General features: G+C 41.7%; 1 protein-coding gene across 1 annotated transcript in view; it reads left to right on the forward strand.

Moving 5' to 3' along the window:
• Nucleotides 1–19,937, forward strand: part of ARID1B (AT-rich interaction domain 1B) — a 353,857-nt gene that overhangs the window by 111,884 nt on the left and 222,036 nt on the right. The window contains exon 3 of the mRNA XM_081093953.1: nucleotides 7,233–7,382. Coding sequence (XP_080950079.1) covers nucleotides 7,233–7,382 — 150 coding nt within the window. The remainder of the gene's footprint in view (nucleotides 1–7,232; nucleotides 7,383–19,937) is intronic.

Below are 19,937 nucleotides of genomic sequence, written 5' to 3' on the forward strand. Positions count from 1 at the left end.
TATAAATTAATTTAAGGAGGGTATACATAAATTCATGGGTGCTAGGATGATGGTGGTTATGAAGTGGAAAGATAGGCTGTTTAGGACGCAGCTCGGAATTTTGGAAATGGAGGTCCTGGGAAGCCCTGCCATTTGGTCTCCACAGCCATGGAGAACACTCACTCCTCAGAACATGGGTCTGGCCTCGGAGTCGCTCATGCCGCCATTTGCTAAATAGAGAGCAGTTGGACTTAGAATAAGCAGTGAGTAGATGTCATTGTGATGTTATTCTTTTTCTAGGCTATTTCGTCAGCAATTAATTATTGTAAAGACATCTGAGAGAAATTACATGTATATTATTGTCACTGTTATTTACTTTATACACTCTAATATTGTGTGTACCTGTTAAAGGAGGTTTTAGAAAACCAATTTGTCATGTAAAAGGACTCATTACTGATGACAGATTAGAGCATTTAAAAATATTTTTTTATTTCAGAGAGGAAAGGAGAAGGAGGGAGAGAGAGAAACATTCATGATGAGAGAGAATCATCAGTTGGGTGCCTCCTGCACGCCCCTTACCGAGGATCGACTTGGCAACACAGGCATGTGTCCCTGACCGGGAATTGAATTGTGACCTCCTGGTTCATAGGTTGACGCTCGACCACTGAGCAACACCGGCTGGGCGACAAATGAGAACTTTTTAACTTCGTTTCCCAAATCAGAAAGTAAATTTTCTTTTTCTGATACAAATTAAAAATTATTTTAAGCTAAAGGAGAAGGTTAAAGTAGCCCAGGTATGTTGGTTATTTTTCAGTCTATAAAACAGCAGCAGTGTCTATGGCCTGGAAGTCATCTGCTAGGAACAAGGGCCTGGGCACAAATGAAGTGGCCCCAGAGCAGCACGAGCTGTGTACCGGTCATCAAGTCTGTTCTGGGGTTGAAGACACTGACCCTTGAATGCTTTGTGAGCTCCTTCCTCCCCTGGTTGTCTTTTTGTTGTTGTTATTCAAGGGAAGCTGAACTTAATTGGAAGGAATTTACCTGTAGTGTACAACGCATATAAGTGTTCAATATACATTTGTTGATTGTTTCTCATTTTTCAAGCGTGAAGGAGTAATTTCAGGAAATTGTGTACTGTTTTTCTCCCTTAGTCAAGCCTAAGGATAAGATTTTCCTTTTTGAAATAAGAAAATAGGAGGGGAAAAAGCAACTAAATTGTTTAGAAGTCTCAGTTGGGAGCTTAGCTTGAGGGACTGTAGATTGTGGAGCAGTTGTAGGATCTTGACCTTGTAAACTTTATTTATTACCTTCTGGCACATTATTTTTGACTGGACATGTTGACATAATAAAATTTCCTCATGCAATTGGTTCAGCCACACATTGGCTTAACATCTGAATTCCTGGCTGTGGGGAATTTTCAGTCTGTCTCTTATGCATGAAAAATAGCGTTTGATCTTTCTGTGCAGTTGGAGGCCAACAGATTTTGCCACAGTAATGACTAAAATGTAGCTGTTGTGATTGTAGGATATTTCCTGTGCTTTTTTGCCTTTTCATTTTGTAGAATTTACCTGGAGGGGCTCAGACGAAAAACAAAAATGAAGGAGATTTCTGCTGCTAAAGATAAATTGGTATAATAAACTTTTTGATAACTCTTAGGAAGACAGCAATAAGTAACCCAGAATAAATTGCATTTTGTTCTAGATTAATGAAAACACTGAATTGGTTTAAGAAGTGATAGATATCACTGTGATGTTATTCTTCTTCTAGGCTATTAATTCTTTACTCACATACCACACATTACACAGACCTTCAGCCAGCGGGCCCATGCTCTAACCACTCAACCAAATCGGCCAGGGCCTTAACTTTTTAAGGATTTCACAGATACTTTAATGTGCTAATTAATATCTTATGTTTTATTTTTGCAGCACATGTATTTCTGAAACATTTTTGAGTCTGGAACTCGTTTCTGACTGAAATTGGTTAGCGTTCCTTGTAGGAGCCATAGAGAATGCAGCCAGGATTTGAGATGCTAAGCCTGTGTGAGGCTGAACCGATGGCATGAGTCCTTCCTGTCAGAGAGCTGCTAGTTTGCAGGATTACGGGCCACATAAAGTCTGGCTGACCCGCCCCAGGGAAAGGCTGGAGCAGAGTAGGCACCTGTGCGGCAGTCAGGGCTGAGCCCCAGCACAGTCCTCGCCGGCTCTGTCACTGAGCGCCGACCAGGCAGTTCTCTGGAGCCTGGGTCCTCCCGCCTGTGTGTGCTGGAGCCGCCCTGCCTTCTGGCTGGTGATACTGGAATGTGGGATATGGTGGAGGCGAACTCTTTATTTTAAATTATGAAAGTACGGAAACAAATAGAGTAGATACTTGTGTAGCTCCGCCAAGATTATAATTGTTGTTAACACTTTGATATATTTGCTTCATCTCTCTTTTTTCAAAGGGAAGAAAACGCAAGGCTGAAGGTCCACCCCATCTCCCCCCCCCTCCCAGTGTCACATATTTCCTTTTCAATGCATGTGGCTGTACATTACTATATATGTATTCCTGAACAATGTATACTACTATTGCGTATTAAAAAGTTATACAAATGGTATCACATTGCATTAACCTTTCGTTGCTTTCTCTTCAAATTCAGCATTATAATTTTTAGATTTGAACTGATTCGATATGTGGATCTTCCTACTTCGCTTTTTAAAATACTGTATAGAATTCCATTGTATGACTATAGGAAACACCATTTTTCCCTTTACCTACTGTGTTAGAATTTGATTGTGTCCCCTTTCTGGCTCTGGGAAGCAGTGTTACATCGAGTATCCTTTCCGGAACACTGGAGTGTTGTATTGGCATGTACTTATTTACATGCAAGTTGCTGGGCCATAAGGCAGTGCACCCTTACACTCAGTGGGGAAACTGCCGTGTAAAACTTTTTAGAAATAAATAAGGGAAAATAAACCTTGGACATTTCTTCAATTTCCAAGTGTGAGCATGAAGTTCAGGGTAAGGTGAAATGAAAAATGGAGCCTGGAATTTTGCACATTTAACATAATACAGAGACGTGAAAGTTAATACTCAAATCCTTTGTTAAAGTAGTTTCCTAAAATAAGTATTAAAGTAAATGAATCATTTTTAGCTATACTTTCCCTCTCCAACAATGTTTGAAAGCATTCAGATTTCTTTAAAAATTAGAATAATTTTTTTGCTACTGTGTGTGCTCGTGTTCCACTTTAAGATCCTGCTTATTTAGAAATGAGTGAAATAAGTTCTTGTTTTTCTTATTTTTAAATAATAAACAGAAATGCTGTCATCTCATGAATTTTCTGAAGATTCCCATTTAGTTTAGTTTAGAGCTTCTCTTTTTATTGAAACTGCTGAAGGTCCGGGCACTTGCAGGAATGACTTGGAGGGCTGGCGGTTAATAGCCGAGGGCCTGTGCTGCTTTAGCGTGAAGCTCATTGTTTTCGGCTGTTGGATGAAGCTGGTTATGCATGTATCAAAGATTTGGATGGTACAAGTGATTTCACTTTTATAATGAGTTTCTTCATCACTTTAACATTTTTATAATAACTTGATTTATTAACTTTTTGGAAGACATTCATTCATTCAACAAACATTTACTGATGGCAGGCCCTCTTCCAGGGAGCATGCCAGGAGTGTGGGAGCTTATATTCAGGTGATGAGGACAGCGTAAATACGTGGACGCAAAATTAAGGAGTTTAACTAACTAACTAACTAAATCCAGTCATCTCCCCTGTGTTTTTAAAAGAAAATCAGAACGGCATGAAAATGATGGGGTTGGGGCTGTGCTCAGCTAGTTAGGCTGGTCGGGGAAGGGGTGACTTCTGAGCCAGAAAGGCTGTGTATCCTCAGCTCTCAGCAACTTGCACTCACCTGTCTGGTAATCTTGTTTGCCCTGAATATGGTGCTGAGAGTTAAGAGGTAACAAAAAGACTCTCAGTAGCCAAAGTCGCCATCACCAAACAGTAAAAGCCCATGTGCTTTCCTCATAGTGTTTGCCATGTAGTGGGTTTCTCCATCCTCAGCAGATTCCATTGGGATCGAGTTCGGGGTCACAGGCCGTGGCTGAGTGCTTTGACGGCAAGTGAGGAGACAGCACAGTGAGACCAGAGTTGTGCGCTGGGGCTTTGCAGACAGCCGGCAGCAGTAGGCTCAGCCTGTCGATTCACTTTTCATAATGATTATTTGTTTGAAGATGTCAGAGAAGCATACAATAGATCTTTGAAAGCCCTGTATCTAAAGTGATTAAAAAAACAATATTGCCCTGGCCAATGTGGCTCAGTTGGCCATCCTGTACACCAAAAGATTGCCTGTTCGATTCCTGGTCAGGGCACGTGCTCAGGTTGTCTGTCTGTCTGTCTCTCTCTCTCTGTCCCCCCTTCTTCTCTCTCTAAAAATCAATAAAGACATATTTAAAAAAATAAAAACAGTATTGATCATTAAAGAATTAGACAACTGAAGTATTATATTTAGAAATTGCTCTTTAAAGGTAAGACATAGGAAATAATTAATACTCTAGAGCTGTAGTCGGCAAACTGCGGCTCGCGAGCCACATGTGGCTCTTTGGCCCCCTGACTGTGGCTCTTCCTAAGCCTTAGGAGTATCCTAATTAAGTTAATAACAATGTACCTACCTATGTAGTTTAAGTTTAAAAAAATTTGGCGCTCAGAAGAAATTTCAATCATTGTACTGTTGATATTTAGCTCTGTTGACTAATGAGTTTGCCGACCACTGCTCCAGAGCTAACACTACAACTATAATGTAATAAATAATTGTAGCATCTGTGTAGAATTCCAAGTCGGATTATTATATTGCTGGTTATAATAGCAATATGAATTAATAGAGAAGGCAGCCCCATTTTGTAGGTGGAAATGTAGAGCAAATATCATTATAATTGACCATATTCCCACACCCGAGGCACAGTAGGACTTGGATTTAGATTTTATACATTTCTAACCCAGAGAGTCTTTAACTGAACTAGAGTTCATAATCTGTTCTGTTCAGTGGCTCTCACGTAAGGGCACTGGGCTGCTGATGGGCACCAGCCCCAGGTCTAGCTGCAGGCCCCCTTGCGCTGTGTTACAGGTCACCTCATTCCAGGCTCACAGTGGGTGAGTGGCCAGGCAGGTTAGTGCCAAATGAAGTAGCCTGTGTATCTAACAGGAGAGCAAATAGGTTTAATTGTGGAAGTCAGTAGTGAAATCTCCCCAGCAGATGTGCTTGCTGGCTTCCCTCTGAAGTCGGCCTATTCTGCAGATTGTTGCTGTGGCTCCATTGAAGATTTGCTTATACTCTCCCCTACCCTACCTGCCTCTCATCTGCCTCCCCTGCACCCCAGTCTGCCCCAAAGCTCTTCAGAGCTGAAGTAGGTGGAGATTCTGTACGTTGTGACTGCTTTGGTGCTAGTAGACTCCTTCCTATAACATACTGTTGTTTCGTTTAGAAAATAGAGCCCCCACCCCAAACAACACTTCCATATTGTGTGTGAGGTTCCTGTAAACCAGAAAGCAGCATATTAAAGTGCAATTCAGAGGGGAGTTTGCTGGCTGTGTTGACTGAGCTTTGCAGTCATTTTAACACCGGCTAAAGTGTTACCCTAACTGCTTCAAATCAAACTGCAAAGACACTTGTGTGAAATACAGTATTAGATATCAAATCAAACATATGGGTGTTGAACGCAAGGATATGTGTTGTGGGTAGTATATGGTATTCCAGCATGTGGAGTTGTATTTTATGGAAATTCTTTGGCTTGGCTTATGGCAGGGACATACATTTTTTATAAGATATCAAACTGTAAAATAAATAAAAGTAAAGAATTCAACAGTGCTGTTAAATGGTTTTTCAGTACAAACTTGCCTGCTCTATGACTTGGGCCCTGTGTGCCGGGGCACTTGTGGCCATGGTGGCCAGATGGCTTGTCATCATTGCTGAGCGGTCTCGGAAATATCTGATTGGTTCAAAAGAAGTGTGAACTGTAACTTTGTACATTTTTTCCTTTTACTTCATTGTATGTGTTATGAATTACAGCGCTAATTGGTCTTTGAGGCGAAGTATTTTAGTATTTTTGTCAATTTATCATTCCCTGTTTTCATCATTCAATATTCTATAGTACATTTGTATCTTAAGTGTGTATCGGCAACTGAGCACTGAATTCTTAAGTGTGTGGGCTTCTGGGGCTCAAGTTCTTGGAGTTCTCAGATGGACCATATTGTGGTATTAACAGAGTGACTTCACTGTTCTTGTCTCCAGGGTGCTGCTTTTGGCCATCTTGTTTTTCTTTTCCTGTCCTGTTCTCTCTCCTAGTTAGAAAGAAAGTCAATAGATTTCTCATTAAAAAAAAACCAAAACAACACACACACACATGAAAAAATATCAACGGTATACTTATTACATGAGAAAGAAACAACTTTTTTTTTTTATTAATGATTTCCAGGATTTTTAAGCTTATGTAAATTAGAGATTGAGAAGACTCATTTAAGGCCATATTTTTGTTTATACCTCCTATTTTTTTCAGTGCAGGGCACTGCTTTACATCATTACCTGTTTCATCAACTAGGGAAATACTATCTTTGTATTAGATTGAATATTTTCCTTCAGTAACTCATATTGATAGTTATGTTATTTGACATTCATAATATTCTAAAAGGGTTTCATTTGTTGTAAAGCAGTGTAGGTGTGTGTGTGTGTGTGTGTGTGTGTGTGTGTGTGTGTGTGTTTAGCAAAATAGTCAGTGGAATTGCTAATGTAGCTGTACCGTATGTGCTAAAAACGTAATTGGGAAGTTTTGGCCTTAGTTGAAAGAAGCATGCGCCCTATACATGCACCCAAACCACAAGATTCTGCAAAATGGGAGTTAGTGAACTTCGACTGTTGGAGTTCATTTTCATCTTGTGGGTTGCATGAGAATGGATTAACATAATGCTTCTTTCTTAGCTATTTTTAAATGTCAGTATTAGGAACCTGCCCTCCCCTCCACACACACATTTTATGAAGTTACTAAGATTTACTATCTGATAAAAATATTATTTTTTAAAGCAGTGTCAAATTATTTTTTGCTCCCATGGATAGTATGTGAATAGAAGGCAAGGGGACGATTTATGTAAGGAGAAGAATATTAAAAATATTGAATTCAGTTGCTTAGCCAAGAACCCACTTCATGTTGCTGAATTGAAACCATATTTGATCTCACTGAATTGCACCTTCTGACTTCTCGCTTCCTTTGCCTGCCTTCGTGACAGATGCCGCCGCAGTATGGACAGCAAGGAGTGAGCGGTTACTGCCAGCAGGGCCAGCAGCCCTATTACAACCAGCAGCCGCAGCCTCCGCACCTGCCTCCGCAGGCGCAGTACCTGCCATCCCAGCCCCAGCAGCGGTACCAGCCACAGCAGGTGAGCCCCACCCGCCGCCCTTCTCCTGGCCTCGCGCTGGCCGAGGTGTGGTCCCAAAGACAGGCCGGGCTCCTGTCCCACTTAACAAATTCCCTTCTTAGTGGGAAAAATGTAGTTTTAGAAAATGCAAAACTATAACCTAATCTAAACTGTTTGTTTATGGATGGGTGTTTGAAATTGAAAGGTAGGAAGAATGTTCAATAGCGTCTCACATTACTGGATAGTGACAGCAGAAAATGTGAGACTTTTCATGTTCTTTGTCATTTGTGTTTTGAATCTTTCAAGAAAGTGGCCTGTCACTTTGAGGCTTATTCAGGAAAATGGTTTTATCAATCATTTAATCTTGCAAGTTGGTACATTCATGGTATTTTTACCGTGAACTTTTTTTGTTTTGTTTCTGTTTTAATGGCAAGCACCACTATATTAAAACATCGATTCCTTTGGCAGTGTTATTCTTCTGTAACCAGCTTATAAACAGCCACTTCAATTACAATATATTATAAAACTAAAGGGAATCATGTACTCTTTAAGTATATGAAGCAGCATCTAGTTTAAATTAGCCTCATAGACAGAACCTAGACACAGAACCTAGGCAGAACCTAGAGACAGAAGAACTTCGCTGGAGAAAACATGGCAAAAGATCCTGGACAGAAACTGGCCACAGAACCTAGAGACAGAACCTAGCGAGAGAACCTGGTAGGAGAACCTGGACAGAACCTGACTGGAAAACCTAGCGAGAGAACATGGCAACAGAACCTGGACAGAACCTGGCAACAGAACTTGGCAGGAGAACCTGGATAGAACCTGGCTGGAGAACCTAGCGAGGGAACATGGCTACAGAACCTGGCTGGAGAACCTGGCTGGAGAACCTAGCAAGAGAACATGGACACAGAACTTGGCTGGAGATCCTAACCAGAACTTGGCTAGAGATCCTGGCTAGGCTGCTGATCAACTGAAAGAAAAAAAAAAATTAGCCTCATTAAATACTCTTGTAGGTTATGGGCTATACATTCAGCTTATATAATTTTAGGAAAATAGTAATATATGCATTTGGTAAATATATGCATTTGGTAAAATTGTTCAGTTTCATCTTGTTTTAGAGACTGTCATTAGGGGATACTAAAGCATCGTGAGCTAGGGACTCTGAATCCAAATAAAACTTTCAGCACTTCCATCATAAGCATCATGATGTAACTTGCCATTTTATATATTTTTTCTCTTCTTTCTCTTTTGTGGGGTAGGGCTGGTGAAGAGATGGGAAGACAGGACATTGACTTTTCAGTATTTAAAGTGCTTTTTACACATCTTGAGATTGGTTGAGGCTAAGCAAAATATATAAATATATGAAGCTTAGTTTTAATCAGTTCAGTTGAATTCTTAAGTATTATCTTGGGTTCATTGGAGTCTTCCCATGTCACTTTTATTTAAGAGTTCTAAAAGGAGTTTCTGACTTTAAACAAAATACATTAAACATGTTAAATCCTGTCTTTTGCATACATGTTTTCAAAATTTTGTTACCATGTAAAGGGATTTATCGTGGGAGGAATGTACATTATTTCCAAGTTATTTGTTCTGGTCTTTTATTAAACTGTGGGAAATTAAAAACCTTTCTCATATCTTTTTCAGTAAGAGCCTGGTGTCTGGGTTTGTGAGATGTAAAGTTATAGGTTTTTCTGGGGTTTTCAGAACTGATTGAACTTCTCTATAGATGTAGAATGTTTTGTCATGTCATCAAAATTTAGGAAGGACTCAAGAGAGAGATTACATTACTCATTTTCCTTCAGTGTGCTGAAATGAATCTCTGATTGTAAAACCAATTTGATTAAGGATTCTGAGTGCCTGTCATTTCCTTAAGACCAAGCTCAAAATTGACTTCCTTTATGAAGCAGCCACTGATGACTTCTGCCACATGGCAATTAGTTATTTAATATCCTTCACATTTAAATATTTAAAGCATACTACAGGTAATATTGTATTTTAATGAATAGTATTCTAATGGGCTTAGTTTAGGATTGTTTTATGCTTTGATTGATACCTATCATTGTATAGGAAATACTACATAACCATGACTTTTTAACATAAGTATTGTGTTTTTTCTGAGAAAAACCAACCGTTCCTCAGAGTATGTTGGAAATGTTTTATTTTCATGCTCCCTAACTGCCGAGTGTCTAGTATTTTTCAAGTTTCATTAGATTCATGACGGGACAAAGCAGTCGGTGGAAGGTGGACACGTTTCAGTGGCCTAACCAGAGGGTCTGGTTTCACAGGGACAGTTTGTGTTTTAGAGTTCGATGTTCTTTCTCTGTTCAGACCGACTTAGATAGTTTCTCTGGGAAGTGAAATCTTGTATTTTAGATATAGTTAGCTCCTCCCAAAACAGAAGAATTCCCCCAAATATATCCAAAAACAAAAATAGCCAATAAAATATTTTCAAAATCAAGCTGAATTTTAATAAGAATTTGTAATACTGAATTCACATACATTTAAAAACCAAAGTGGTTTAACTATGTTTAATGTAATAAGCCGGTTTTTCACAACAGACATAATATTCCTTTCTGCAGACTTCAGTTTTGTTTCCAGTCATAGCATACATAGATTTTATATTAGGGGATCAACCAGCAAATAATACTTCATGTGTCTGGTCAATGTGATTGATACAGAAGGTAATTTTAGAGTTCCATTAAGATACCTCACTCATTTTGTGTCTTTAACAATTTTTTATATATAATGCTTTGAATAATCAATACATTCATTTGCTTTAGAAATTAAAAAGTACAAAGAAAGGTCTCCCGCCACAGTTCTTTTTGCCTAATCTACCACCACTCCCTCCTTGCCAGATAACCACTTCATTAGTTTATTGTATTTCTTCCCAGAGTTTCCTATAGAAAGCAGCAAAATACCGTATTTTAATTTTGACACACATGATGGCATACTATATTTAACATACTGTTTGTACTCTCTATTTTTTTGTAAACCCATTCCCCATTCACTTAAATATATTTTTTGTAGATCTCTGCAAAAAAGTGCATACAGTAGTCCTTTATTCTTTTTAATATAGCTTTATTCATGAACCTACCCTAATCTATTTTACTAGTTCTCTTTTTGTGGGCATCTAGATTATTTTTAGTTATTTGCAATTTAAACAATATTGCCATGATAAACTTTGAATATGTGCCATTTCATAAATGTGCAAGCATATCTGCAGGATAAGTTCCTGGAAGCGACACTACAGCTATAATTTTGGAAAATATTGCCAGATTGTTCCTCTCAGGGGTTGTACCAGTCTATACTCCCACCACCAATGTGTGAGAGTACTTGTTTCCTGGCATATGTGCCAAAAGCATGGTTTTATGAAGCTTCTGGATTTTTGCCAATCTGATCATGTAGTTTTAATTTGCATTTATCTTGTGATTGATGGCTGAACATCTTATATATTTAAAAGTATTTGTGTTTCCTTTCCTTCAAGACTTTAAACTCATTTTTTTATCTAAGATTTTTCTATTTAGTTGTTGGTCTTTAAAAAAATTGATTTATGAAAACTCTTTATATATTAGGGAGACCAGACCTTTGTAATTTAAGTAAGTAACCACTATTCCCCATCTTGTCATTTGTCTTTTGACGTATTATGGGATTATTTTTTTTTAGGAGGGTGGTCATATGGAGGGGCTTATATGTATATATATCCAGTATATGTATACACATCCGATTGGTTAGGATAGATTTATTATAAGGAATTGTCTCACATAATTATGGAGACTGGCAAGTCCAGACTCTGCTGTGTGGGCCAGCATGCTGGGGACCCAAGAGAGCAGCTGTTTAGTTGTGGTCCAAAGGCTGATGGTCGGAGACCCAGGAGGAGGGCCCACGTCAAGATGAAGTCTGAAGGTAGGTGGCTGGTGATGCCTTGTGGCTTCCAGAAGCCGGTTTTTCTGTTCTAGTCAGACCTTCAGTTGATTGGATGAGGTAACCCACATTATGGAGAACAGTCTACTTTATTGAAAATCACTGATTTACATGCTAATTTCATCCAGAAACACTCCAAGTCGACACATAAATTAACTGTTAGAGTTCTCTTTCCCCAATTGATTGGAGATGCCACTTTTGTTAGTTACTGAATTTCCTTAGGTACAGTTTGTGGGGTTATATTCTTGATTTTTTAAAAAAAAATTTTATTGGTCCTTCTATTGCCCAGTATTCTACAGTTTTTATTATTTTTTCATTGCCGGTAGGGTTAGTATGTCTTCATTAGTTTTCTTTTTCAGAGTTTTCTTGGCTATTTGTGTATGTTTGTTTTTTCATATAAACTTTTCATTTTCTACCATGCTTTTTTCCTAAGAATGTTGTTATTATAATGTGGTCTCTTTATTTTTCATTATATCTTTTTCTGTGAAACAGATGATTCTAGACCACTGAGTTTGGGGGTTTTGTCACACTTCGTTACTGGCTGACATGGTTGGAGCCCTTCCTAGGTGAGGCTGTGAGTGCATTACATCAGGATAAGCGCAATGTTCCATTGTCCCACAATAGTGATCTGAGGGTTGATCATAGATCCGGGTGCTGATGGCTTCTGGGACCACTTTAAATGGAATTTTCTTCGTGAGGCTTTGCAGACCACACCATTAAGTGTTAATTTTGACCAGAAACCCTGGTGATGGTTAGACTGTGGTTGCTAATTCTCAAAGGGGCCATTTTCTAATTCCTCGTACTTTTGAGTATTAAGTTCAAGTCAGGTATTTCTCTCTTCTGTTTAGTGGGGTTTCATGCTCTTAATTGACAGGTATTTTTTCATATTTTATTCCCCTTTGGCAGGCCCTGTACTACTTCTCCTTTCCCTGTTTCCTATGTAGTTATCAAATGGAAAGTTAAAATCTGAGCAAAGGTCAGCTTCTATTTCTCTTACTTTCTGTGTTCTTGGTTTACTTTCTGTATGTATCTGGTTTTACTCACATTTATGTTAAGTTCCAGATGCATCTGAAAAGGCATTATATCCAGTATTTTAGGTCTTTCAATGAGTAGACATTTAGAACGTCTAATCTGCCATACTGTTGGTAGTGGGACTCTCTTAGTATTTTCTAGTTGTTAATTTGACATTCCTTACACAATTTAAAACTATACAAATCTACACTAATAAAAGAGAAACACGGTAATTGGCGTACGACCGCTACCCTTCCCATTGGCTAATCCCCCTGTCACTCACAGAGTAGGGCCGAGATATGCAAATTAACTGGCAGCCAAGATGGCGGCCGGCAGCCAGGCAGCTGATGCGAACAGGGAGGCTTGCTTGCTTCAGTGAGGGAGGACTCCAGCATTCCCCGCCTGACTTGCTGGCCTCTCAGCTGCAACTCTAAGCAACTATGTTGCGAATATAGAAGCTAAAAAAAACCCAGAAACCTGCTTTACTCAGCCGGGCTTCAGCCAGCTGGACCGCAACATTGTATCAAATACAGACGGTAAACAAAGACCAGAAACCTGTTTTCAGCAGCCGAGGCCTCAGAGCTAAAGCTGGCCCAGAATAAAAAAAGAAAAAAAGAAAAAAAGCAGTTGGGAGCTTCAGTCCCAGCCTGAAAACACCCTCAGCCCCTCAGCCAGACTGGCCAGGCACCCCAGTGGGGACCCCCACCCTGAAGGGTATGTGACCAGCTGCAAACAGCCATCATCCCCTCACCCAGACTGGCCAGGCACCCCAGTGGGGACCCCCACCCTGAAGGGTGTGTGACCAGCTGCAAACAGCCATCATCCCCTCACCCAGGCTGGCCAGGCACCCCAGTGGGGACCCCCACCCTGATCCAGGACACCCTTCAGGGCAAACCAGCCAGCCCCACCTGTGCACCAGGCCTCTTATTCTATATAGTAAAAGGGTAATATGCCTCCCAGCACTGGGATCAGCGGAGCCGCGAGGCCTCCCAGCACCGGGATCAGCGTGACAGGGGGCAGCGCCCAAAGCCCCTGATCGCCCTGAGGCTCTGTGTATGACAGGGGGTGGGGCCCCAATCCTCCCCCTCCCCCCCCACGGGCCCTGCTCTGTGTGATGGGGTAGAGCCATAACCTCCCCATTGGCCCTGCCTGAGTGTGACAGTGGCGGCGCCCCAACCCCCTGATCAGCCCTGCTCTGTGGGTGATAGAGGGCGGCGCCCCAACCCCCTGATCCGCCCTGCCCTGAGTGTGACAGGGGGCGGTGCCCCAACTTCCCTATCGGCCCTACTCTGTGAGTGACAGGGGGGAGCTCCTCAACCCCCTGATCGACCCTGCTCTGTGCATGACAGGGGGGAGCTCCCCAACCCCCTGATGGGCCCTGCTTTGTGAGTGACAGGGGGCAGAGCCTCAACCCCAATTGGCCCTGCTCTGTGCGTGACGGGGTGGCGCCGCAACCTCCCCATTGACCCGGCCTTGAGTGTGACAGGGGGCGGTGCCCCAACCCCCCAATCGGCCCTACCCTGAGCGTGACTGAGGGTGGCATCGCAACCTCCCAATCTGCCCTGCTCTATGCATGACGGGGCGGTGCCCCAACTCCCCAATCGGCCCTGCTCTGAGCCCAACCAGGGGCTGCACCTAGGGATTGGGCCTGCCCTCTGCCACCCGGGAGCAGGCCTAAGCCAGCAGGTCGTTATCTCCCAAGGGGTCCCAGACTGTGAGAGGGCACAGGCCGGGCTGAGGGACCCCCCCCCCCCCCCCCGAGTGCACAAATTTTTGTGCACCGGGCCTCTAGTGTAATATAATAGATAATGTAGAATGTACAGGCTGTACATTCCCATTATATAATGAAACTTTTCTATTGTCTCCTTTATTCTTTCTAAATAAAATTCACAGATCTTATGGATACAAAATTCATAGATAGTATAGATTACCTACACAAAATTTCAAACAAGTCAGAAAAATGCATTAACTGTGTATGGAAAAGAGAAAGAAAGTAGCAGATGGTAAAATATTGAATATTTAATTAGGTAAATGCTCTCAAATATTAAGAGAGTTGTGAAAGAGGTGCTTGTGTGTATTTGTGGGATCACTGTGAACTTGACCGCTACACAATGTGACCGATCCAGGAGCATTAGCAACTCATGTGATAAGCAGGTTGTTAGTGGTAAGCAACTCTTGGTCAAAACAAAGTCTAATCTTCCCTCAATGTACGTGAGAGTTTATTCCCGGAAAAGTCAATGTATAGTAAAAGTATTTTAAGAGTCCTTTGGAATTGGGTTCTAGGCTCAGACAAGTAGTTAACATTTTGTATTGTTTTGTTTTCAAATCTAAATGAATGTTGGGACTTTTGAAAGGAGTGTGGGCGGCTGTCTGTTGGGTCAGAGTGTCACACCTTGTAGGACGGTCTGTCATCCCCACGCCACACCCACTGCGTTTCCTCGTCCTTGGAACAACCAACTGCCTCCTTGAAACCTTCTACCATATATATTCTGTATGCTTCCTAACTTCTTTGAAATAAAATTTATATATAAAAAGTTTTAAACATCATCAGTACAATGCCCTAAATGTAATGGGAAGAATAAAAAGTAGTTTTCATAAAATGTTGTTTTTCCTAAGTCATGTTCAGACATGTCTACACTTGAAGACGTGTGCAATAGTCAGAGGTGCAATGGCCATCTATGTGGGTGATAACCCTGACCTCTCCGCTGATACAAATGAGATGATATAGATATGGTGTTGCTTGAACAGCTCAAAATTATGAGCAGGATTAGAATCTGTGGGATTTATTACCACCCAGCAGTAAGTATAGAAAATGAAAATACACAGCTTTTAAAAGAACATGTTTATAGAGTTGTTCCAAGAATCAAGTAACCTGGAGGGAGTTCCCTCAGGTGGGACCCAGACGGATGGTCTGTGTTAATTCCCTTTCCCCTGACTGGTCCTCTGCTGTCCAGCTCACTTCAGGACTGTGAGCTGACAGCCTTGCAGAGCCCTCTCTGTTCTCATGGCTTGAAACTACACTTTTCACAGCCAGAAAAATCTTCTTGTCCTTAGAGAAGATTTGTAGGCGGTAACTTTATTCCAGTGAATCTCAATTCATCTTAAGAGAAAAGATACGTCAGGATGGATTTTTTTTAAAACCCCTAGTGTAAAGCAGCAAGAGTGTTTTAGGCTTTGGCTTTTTGGGTATAGTTTTTCTTCCAGCTGATAGGATGATCGCAGATTTTGAGAGAAATATTGGGTATTATGAGTGCATACTTCTCAAGATATAACTTTATCTTTTTATTATTCTTTCAACCTTAGGTTTACTGAAAAAATTGCAGATGATAGAATGGGTAGAAAAGCAAAATGTAAACCATTTATTGAACTTTTTGTGCTTGGGAATGTCCTATATTCTGGGAACCCAGTGATTAATAAGACACTGTGTCCAACCTGAAGGGGCTCTGGTCCAGTAGAAGGGCCAGCATGCACAGTGGGATGGGGGTTTCAAGCTATGGCCCAGTGCTGGTAAACGGCCTTAGAGGAGGGCTTGAGGAATGGGGCAAGTTTTCTGGGTAGAGAAGCAGAAATGATCATGGGTTCAGACCAGTTTCTTGTTCTTGAAAGTAGGGGTAATGCCCAACCTTGAATGATACTGAACTAGACTCTGAGGTTGGTTAAGGAGTCAGCGTCATTTTGAAGGAACATATTAGTTATGTTTGGAATTGGTGACTTGTATTATTTTTTCTTAATGATTTTTTCATAAAAGATTATTGTTTAATACTTTTTAAAACGGAAAATAGTATTTGCTTGGCAGGCCATGTGGCACAGTGGATCAATCTCTCAATAGTTGAACCAAGTGGAAGTCTGAGTCAACTTACATATGTTCTAAATTAGAGGCCTGGTGCACGGATTCGTGCACCCTGAAAGAAAATTAATTAGAAGGTGGCCTGCGGGGCAGGACTGGGCGAGACTGTCCAGACACGCCCTGGAGCCAACCTCCTGCGGTCCCTCCCTGGCAGTGGTCCCTCCCTGGTCAGCCGCATGTAGGGCAACGCGATGGCTCAAAGGGCATCTGAGGAGTGAGCGGGATTCCTCCGACAGGTGGGGTCCCTCAGTCTGGCCTGCGGGGATCCGGCCAAAACTGGCAGTCCAACGTCCCCTGAGGGGTCCCGGAGTCCAAGAGGGCACTTTGCAAAGTTACTGTTGCTCGGCAGCTCCTGTGTTGAGCGTCTGCCCCCTGGTGGTCAGTGCGCGTCATAGCTGTCGGCTAGTCGGCCAGTCACTTAGCCTTTTATATATAAAGGTACTACTTTATTTAGACATCTTTGTGATCTGCTCTTTCAAAAGAAGATGCAGTAAATGGAAAGCATTTGGCAAATGGGCATCATTTGAAAAGGAGATAGCTTTGGAGCATGAGGGTAAAAAAATACTTTAAGCTTAATAACCTGTCACTCAAATAGGTCACTAAAGGAGTTCAGAGATTACATTAAGCACATTGGCAGTGACCCATTGTAGTATAAACACTTCTTTATTGCTGTTGTTATTTAATTTCTCTAATCTATATTTCCTATTATTTATATGACAAAATGTTAACTTATAAGCTGCTGCTTCTTCTATAGCTTTTGTGGAAAATTAACCATAAAAGGCCTGTGTTAAATCATGGAAATGTTCATATCCTTTGCTTTATAAGTTTTGTAATGGGAGCAAAGACGGGGGCATTTATTGTTGTCATTAATTGCTTAGCATTTAGCTACTAACTTTGGAGTCTATGAATTAACTTGATAATAAAAGCTTTGGAATATAGGTTGATAAAAATTGTTCTTGTTTTAAAGGTAATTGATTACTGGGGAAGCCTTAGGTCACGTTTGAATTTTGAATCTCCTCCTTTCTTCTTGCTATCTCTATTGCAGTGGTCTTAGCTTGGAACCATTGCGGGGGCCAGGAGAGGGGGTATTCCTTTTAAGTTTAAAGAGTTTGTGAGCACTAAGGAGAGAACATTTACTTTCAGGTCTGAGCAAGCCACCCTAGACTTGAGGAACCATGTGGCTGCTTCTGGGACTTGGTTGGAGCCCTCCTGGCTGCTGGGAGGTGGTGCCAGGGCCTGACTGCTGCATCAGCAGCGGGATGGCTCCTGGCGAGGCTGGCAGAGGTTAGGAGGGCTAAAGGAGAAAGTGGCGGCTTTCCTCACTCCGCTGTGTTTTTTCTCCCTTGGGAGACAGAGCAGGATAGTAAAAGCTCAGCACTAATTTTGAATATAGAGATAATTTGCTGCCTTAACAATTTCAGTTCATATAGAACGGTCAGTTTTATGCATTTGGGGGTGTGTGTTTTGTTTTTGTTATTCCTGAAAGCTTCTTAAATAAGTAAATAGAAGAAACTACTGAAGAATGAAGAAAACCATTTTGAGAATGTTAGAGCATCATTTGACACGAATGTTCTGTTTTTTCTAATTGCTGTAGAAGTCAGGGTGATCCTAGTCAGTTGCAGCTATGGCTGCCTGGGCCTTTGCTGTTATTTTATTGAAGTGGAGAAAAGAAAGAGAAATATCCTCAAATTTGATGCAGATCTCTTTCAGTAATAAAGCATTTTTGGCTCTTTGGTGGAAAACTTTCAATAGTTACTGTTTTATATTATAGTTGGGAATCCAACTGCATTGAATTATAATTTGATAATGCTACTCATTTCATGTTTAAAATATTAATTTTTTTTTTCAAGTACCAGAGTAAAGGAAAAGAACGGAATTATATAGTGCGAACAACACTAATACTTCACTTTAGAAAGGTGGTGGAAGGTACCTCCAGGAGCCTGGCCATTGGTAGGCCCGGGAGCGGGCGTGCACTGACTGGCCTGGTGTTTAGAAATGTGCGGCCCCTTGATACTTACTCGTTTGTTATTAATGACCCTGAGAGGTCATACAGCAATTTGTGCCTGAATGTGGTGGGGCTTGGGTTTGATCCCAACTCTATTTTAATGTAAAGGTTGATGGTCTTCTTTGTTAGTGTTTACAATAGGGATGCATTTTGCCCCAGAGATAGGCTGATAGTCAAGCCTTAAGGCCACTGGAATGGGCTTTTCCATTTGTCAACCTTTCAAGCTTTCGAGTTCATTATAGTCACCTGGAAGGCTTGTTAAACTTGTACAGTTTCTGATTCTGTCGTTGGAGTAAGGCCCGATCATTTCATTTCTAACAAGTTCCCAGGTAATGCTGATATTGCCACTGACGCAGAGAAGGAAGGGGAGGAGTGTCCGAATAGGCAAGGATGGCAGTTGGTCGAGATGAGATTGAGACAGGATCACTGAGTCAGCAGTGAGGGCAGGCTTTACCCTGGGGGTCTAGGGGGAAATGAAGCTGGCAAGGTTAATTTAGTGAAGATTATGGAGGGATTTTTTTTTAAAGACAGCTAAGTGTTGGGATTAAATAGTACAGCAAACATGTTAAAGATAAAATGGGAGGAGGATAAGGACCTGGAAAGGATTAAATGATCTGTGCTCAGTGGGTTTTCTTGGGAGAGGAGATGGAGGGAATGGGACCCATCTGGAAGTTCTTGTAGTCTCAGGTGAAAGCTCGAGTCAGCACCACAGCTTCAGCCTGCTTTGGGATTAGCTTCATTTCATTTAAATGAAAATCGCTAAACATAAACAGAAGTAGATGGGATCCCCAAGCACCCAGCACTGGGCTTTCAGCAGTTACAGGGCCAGTCTTGCTGCATCTAAGCTTTGCTTTCTTCCCTCACCCCCAACTTCCGCCTTCAGTACTGCATTGAAGTGAATCCCTGACAATATATCAGTTTATCTGTAAATATTTTAGTATATCTGTAAAAGATAAATGGTTTTATAAAAAAATCATAGTAGAGTTCTCCCATTTGAAATATAATTTTTTTGTACAGTTATCTAGTGTTCACATTTCTAGTAGTCTCAAATGGAACAAATGTTTCTGTTTTATTTACATTGTTTGAATCAAGACCCCTAAAAAGTCCAGTCTTACAGTTGGTTTATACCTTTTCATCGGTAGGATTTTCTTCTGTCTCTGCCTCTGCCTTTCTCCCTCCCTCTCCTTTTCTTTTTTCTGTTGTAACTTATTTGCTGAAGAGGCTGGGTCACTTGTTTAGTAGAGATCCCACAGTTTGGGATTTGCTGATTGATTCTCTGTGGTTTAATGTGTCCCTTTTATTTCCTACTAGAGCCCGGTGCACGAATTTGTGCATGGGGTGGAGGTGGGGTGTGAGGGGACCATAAGAAGTTAACTGGCCGGTGGGGAGGGACCGCAGGTTGTCCGCTGGCCCCAAGGAGGGAGCTGGCCCTCGGCCCCCCCTGGGAAAGGGGCCATGTCCACCACCACCCACCCCCGGTTCCCCATCCCAGCCCAGGCCCAAAGTCCCCAGCGGGGTCGGGAGAGGAGGTGATGGTCACCTGGTTGGGCATGGAAGGTTCCCCACCTCTCCTCCTTCCCTCGCCACCCTGACGCCACAGGCATGGGCGGGCAGCCCCTGGGGAAGGGAGAGGATGGGAGCAAGACAAACCCTTGTGCTGAGGGCTGACTTTCAGTAGATTGCAGCAAGGGAGCTGCTCTGCTACATAGGAAACCCCAACCCAGAAGCAGGTTGTCTATGAATGGTTTAGGACCAGGGGCCGATGGGGGCTAGTCAGGGGGAAAGGCTG

Source organism: Myotis nattereri (genome assembly GCF_964212035.1).
Source record: "Myotis nattereri genome assembly, chromosome: 6".
In the NCBI taxonomy this organism is placed as follows: domain Eukaryota; kingdom Metazoa; phylum Chordata; class Mammalia; order Chiroptera; family Vespertilionidae; genus Myotis; species Myotis nattereri.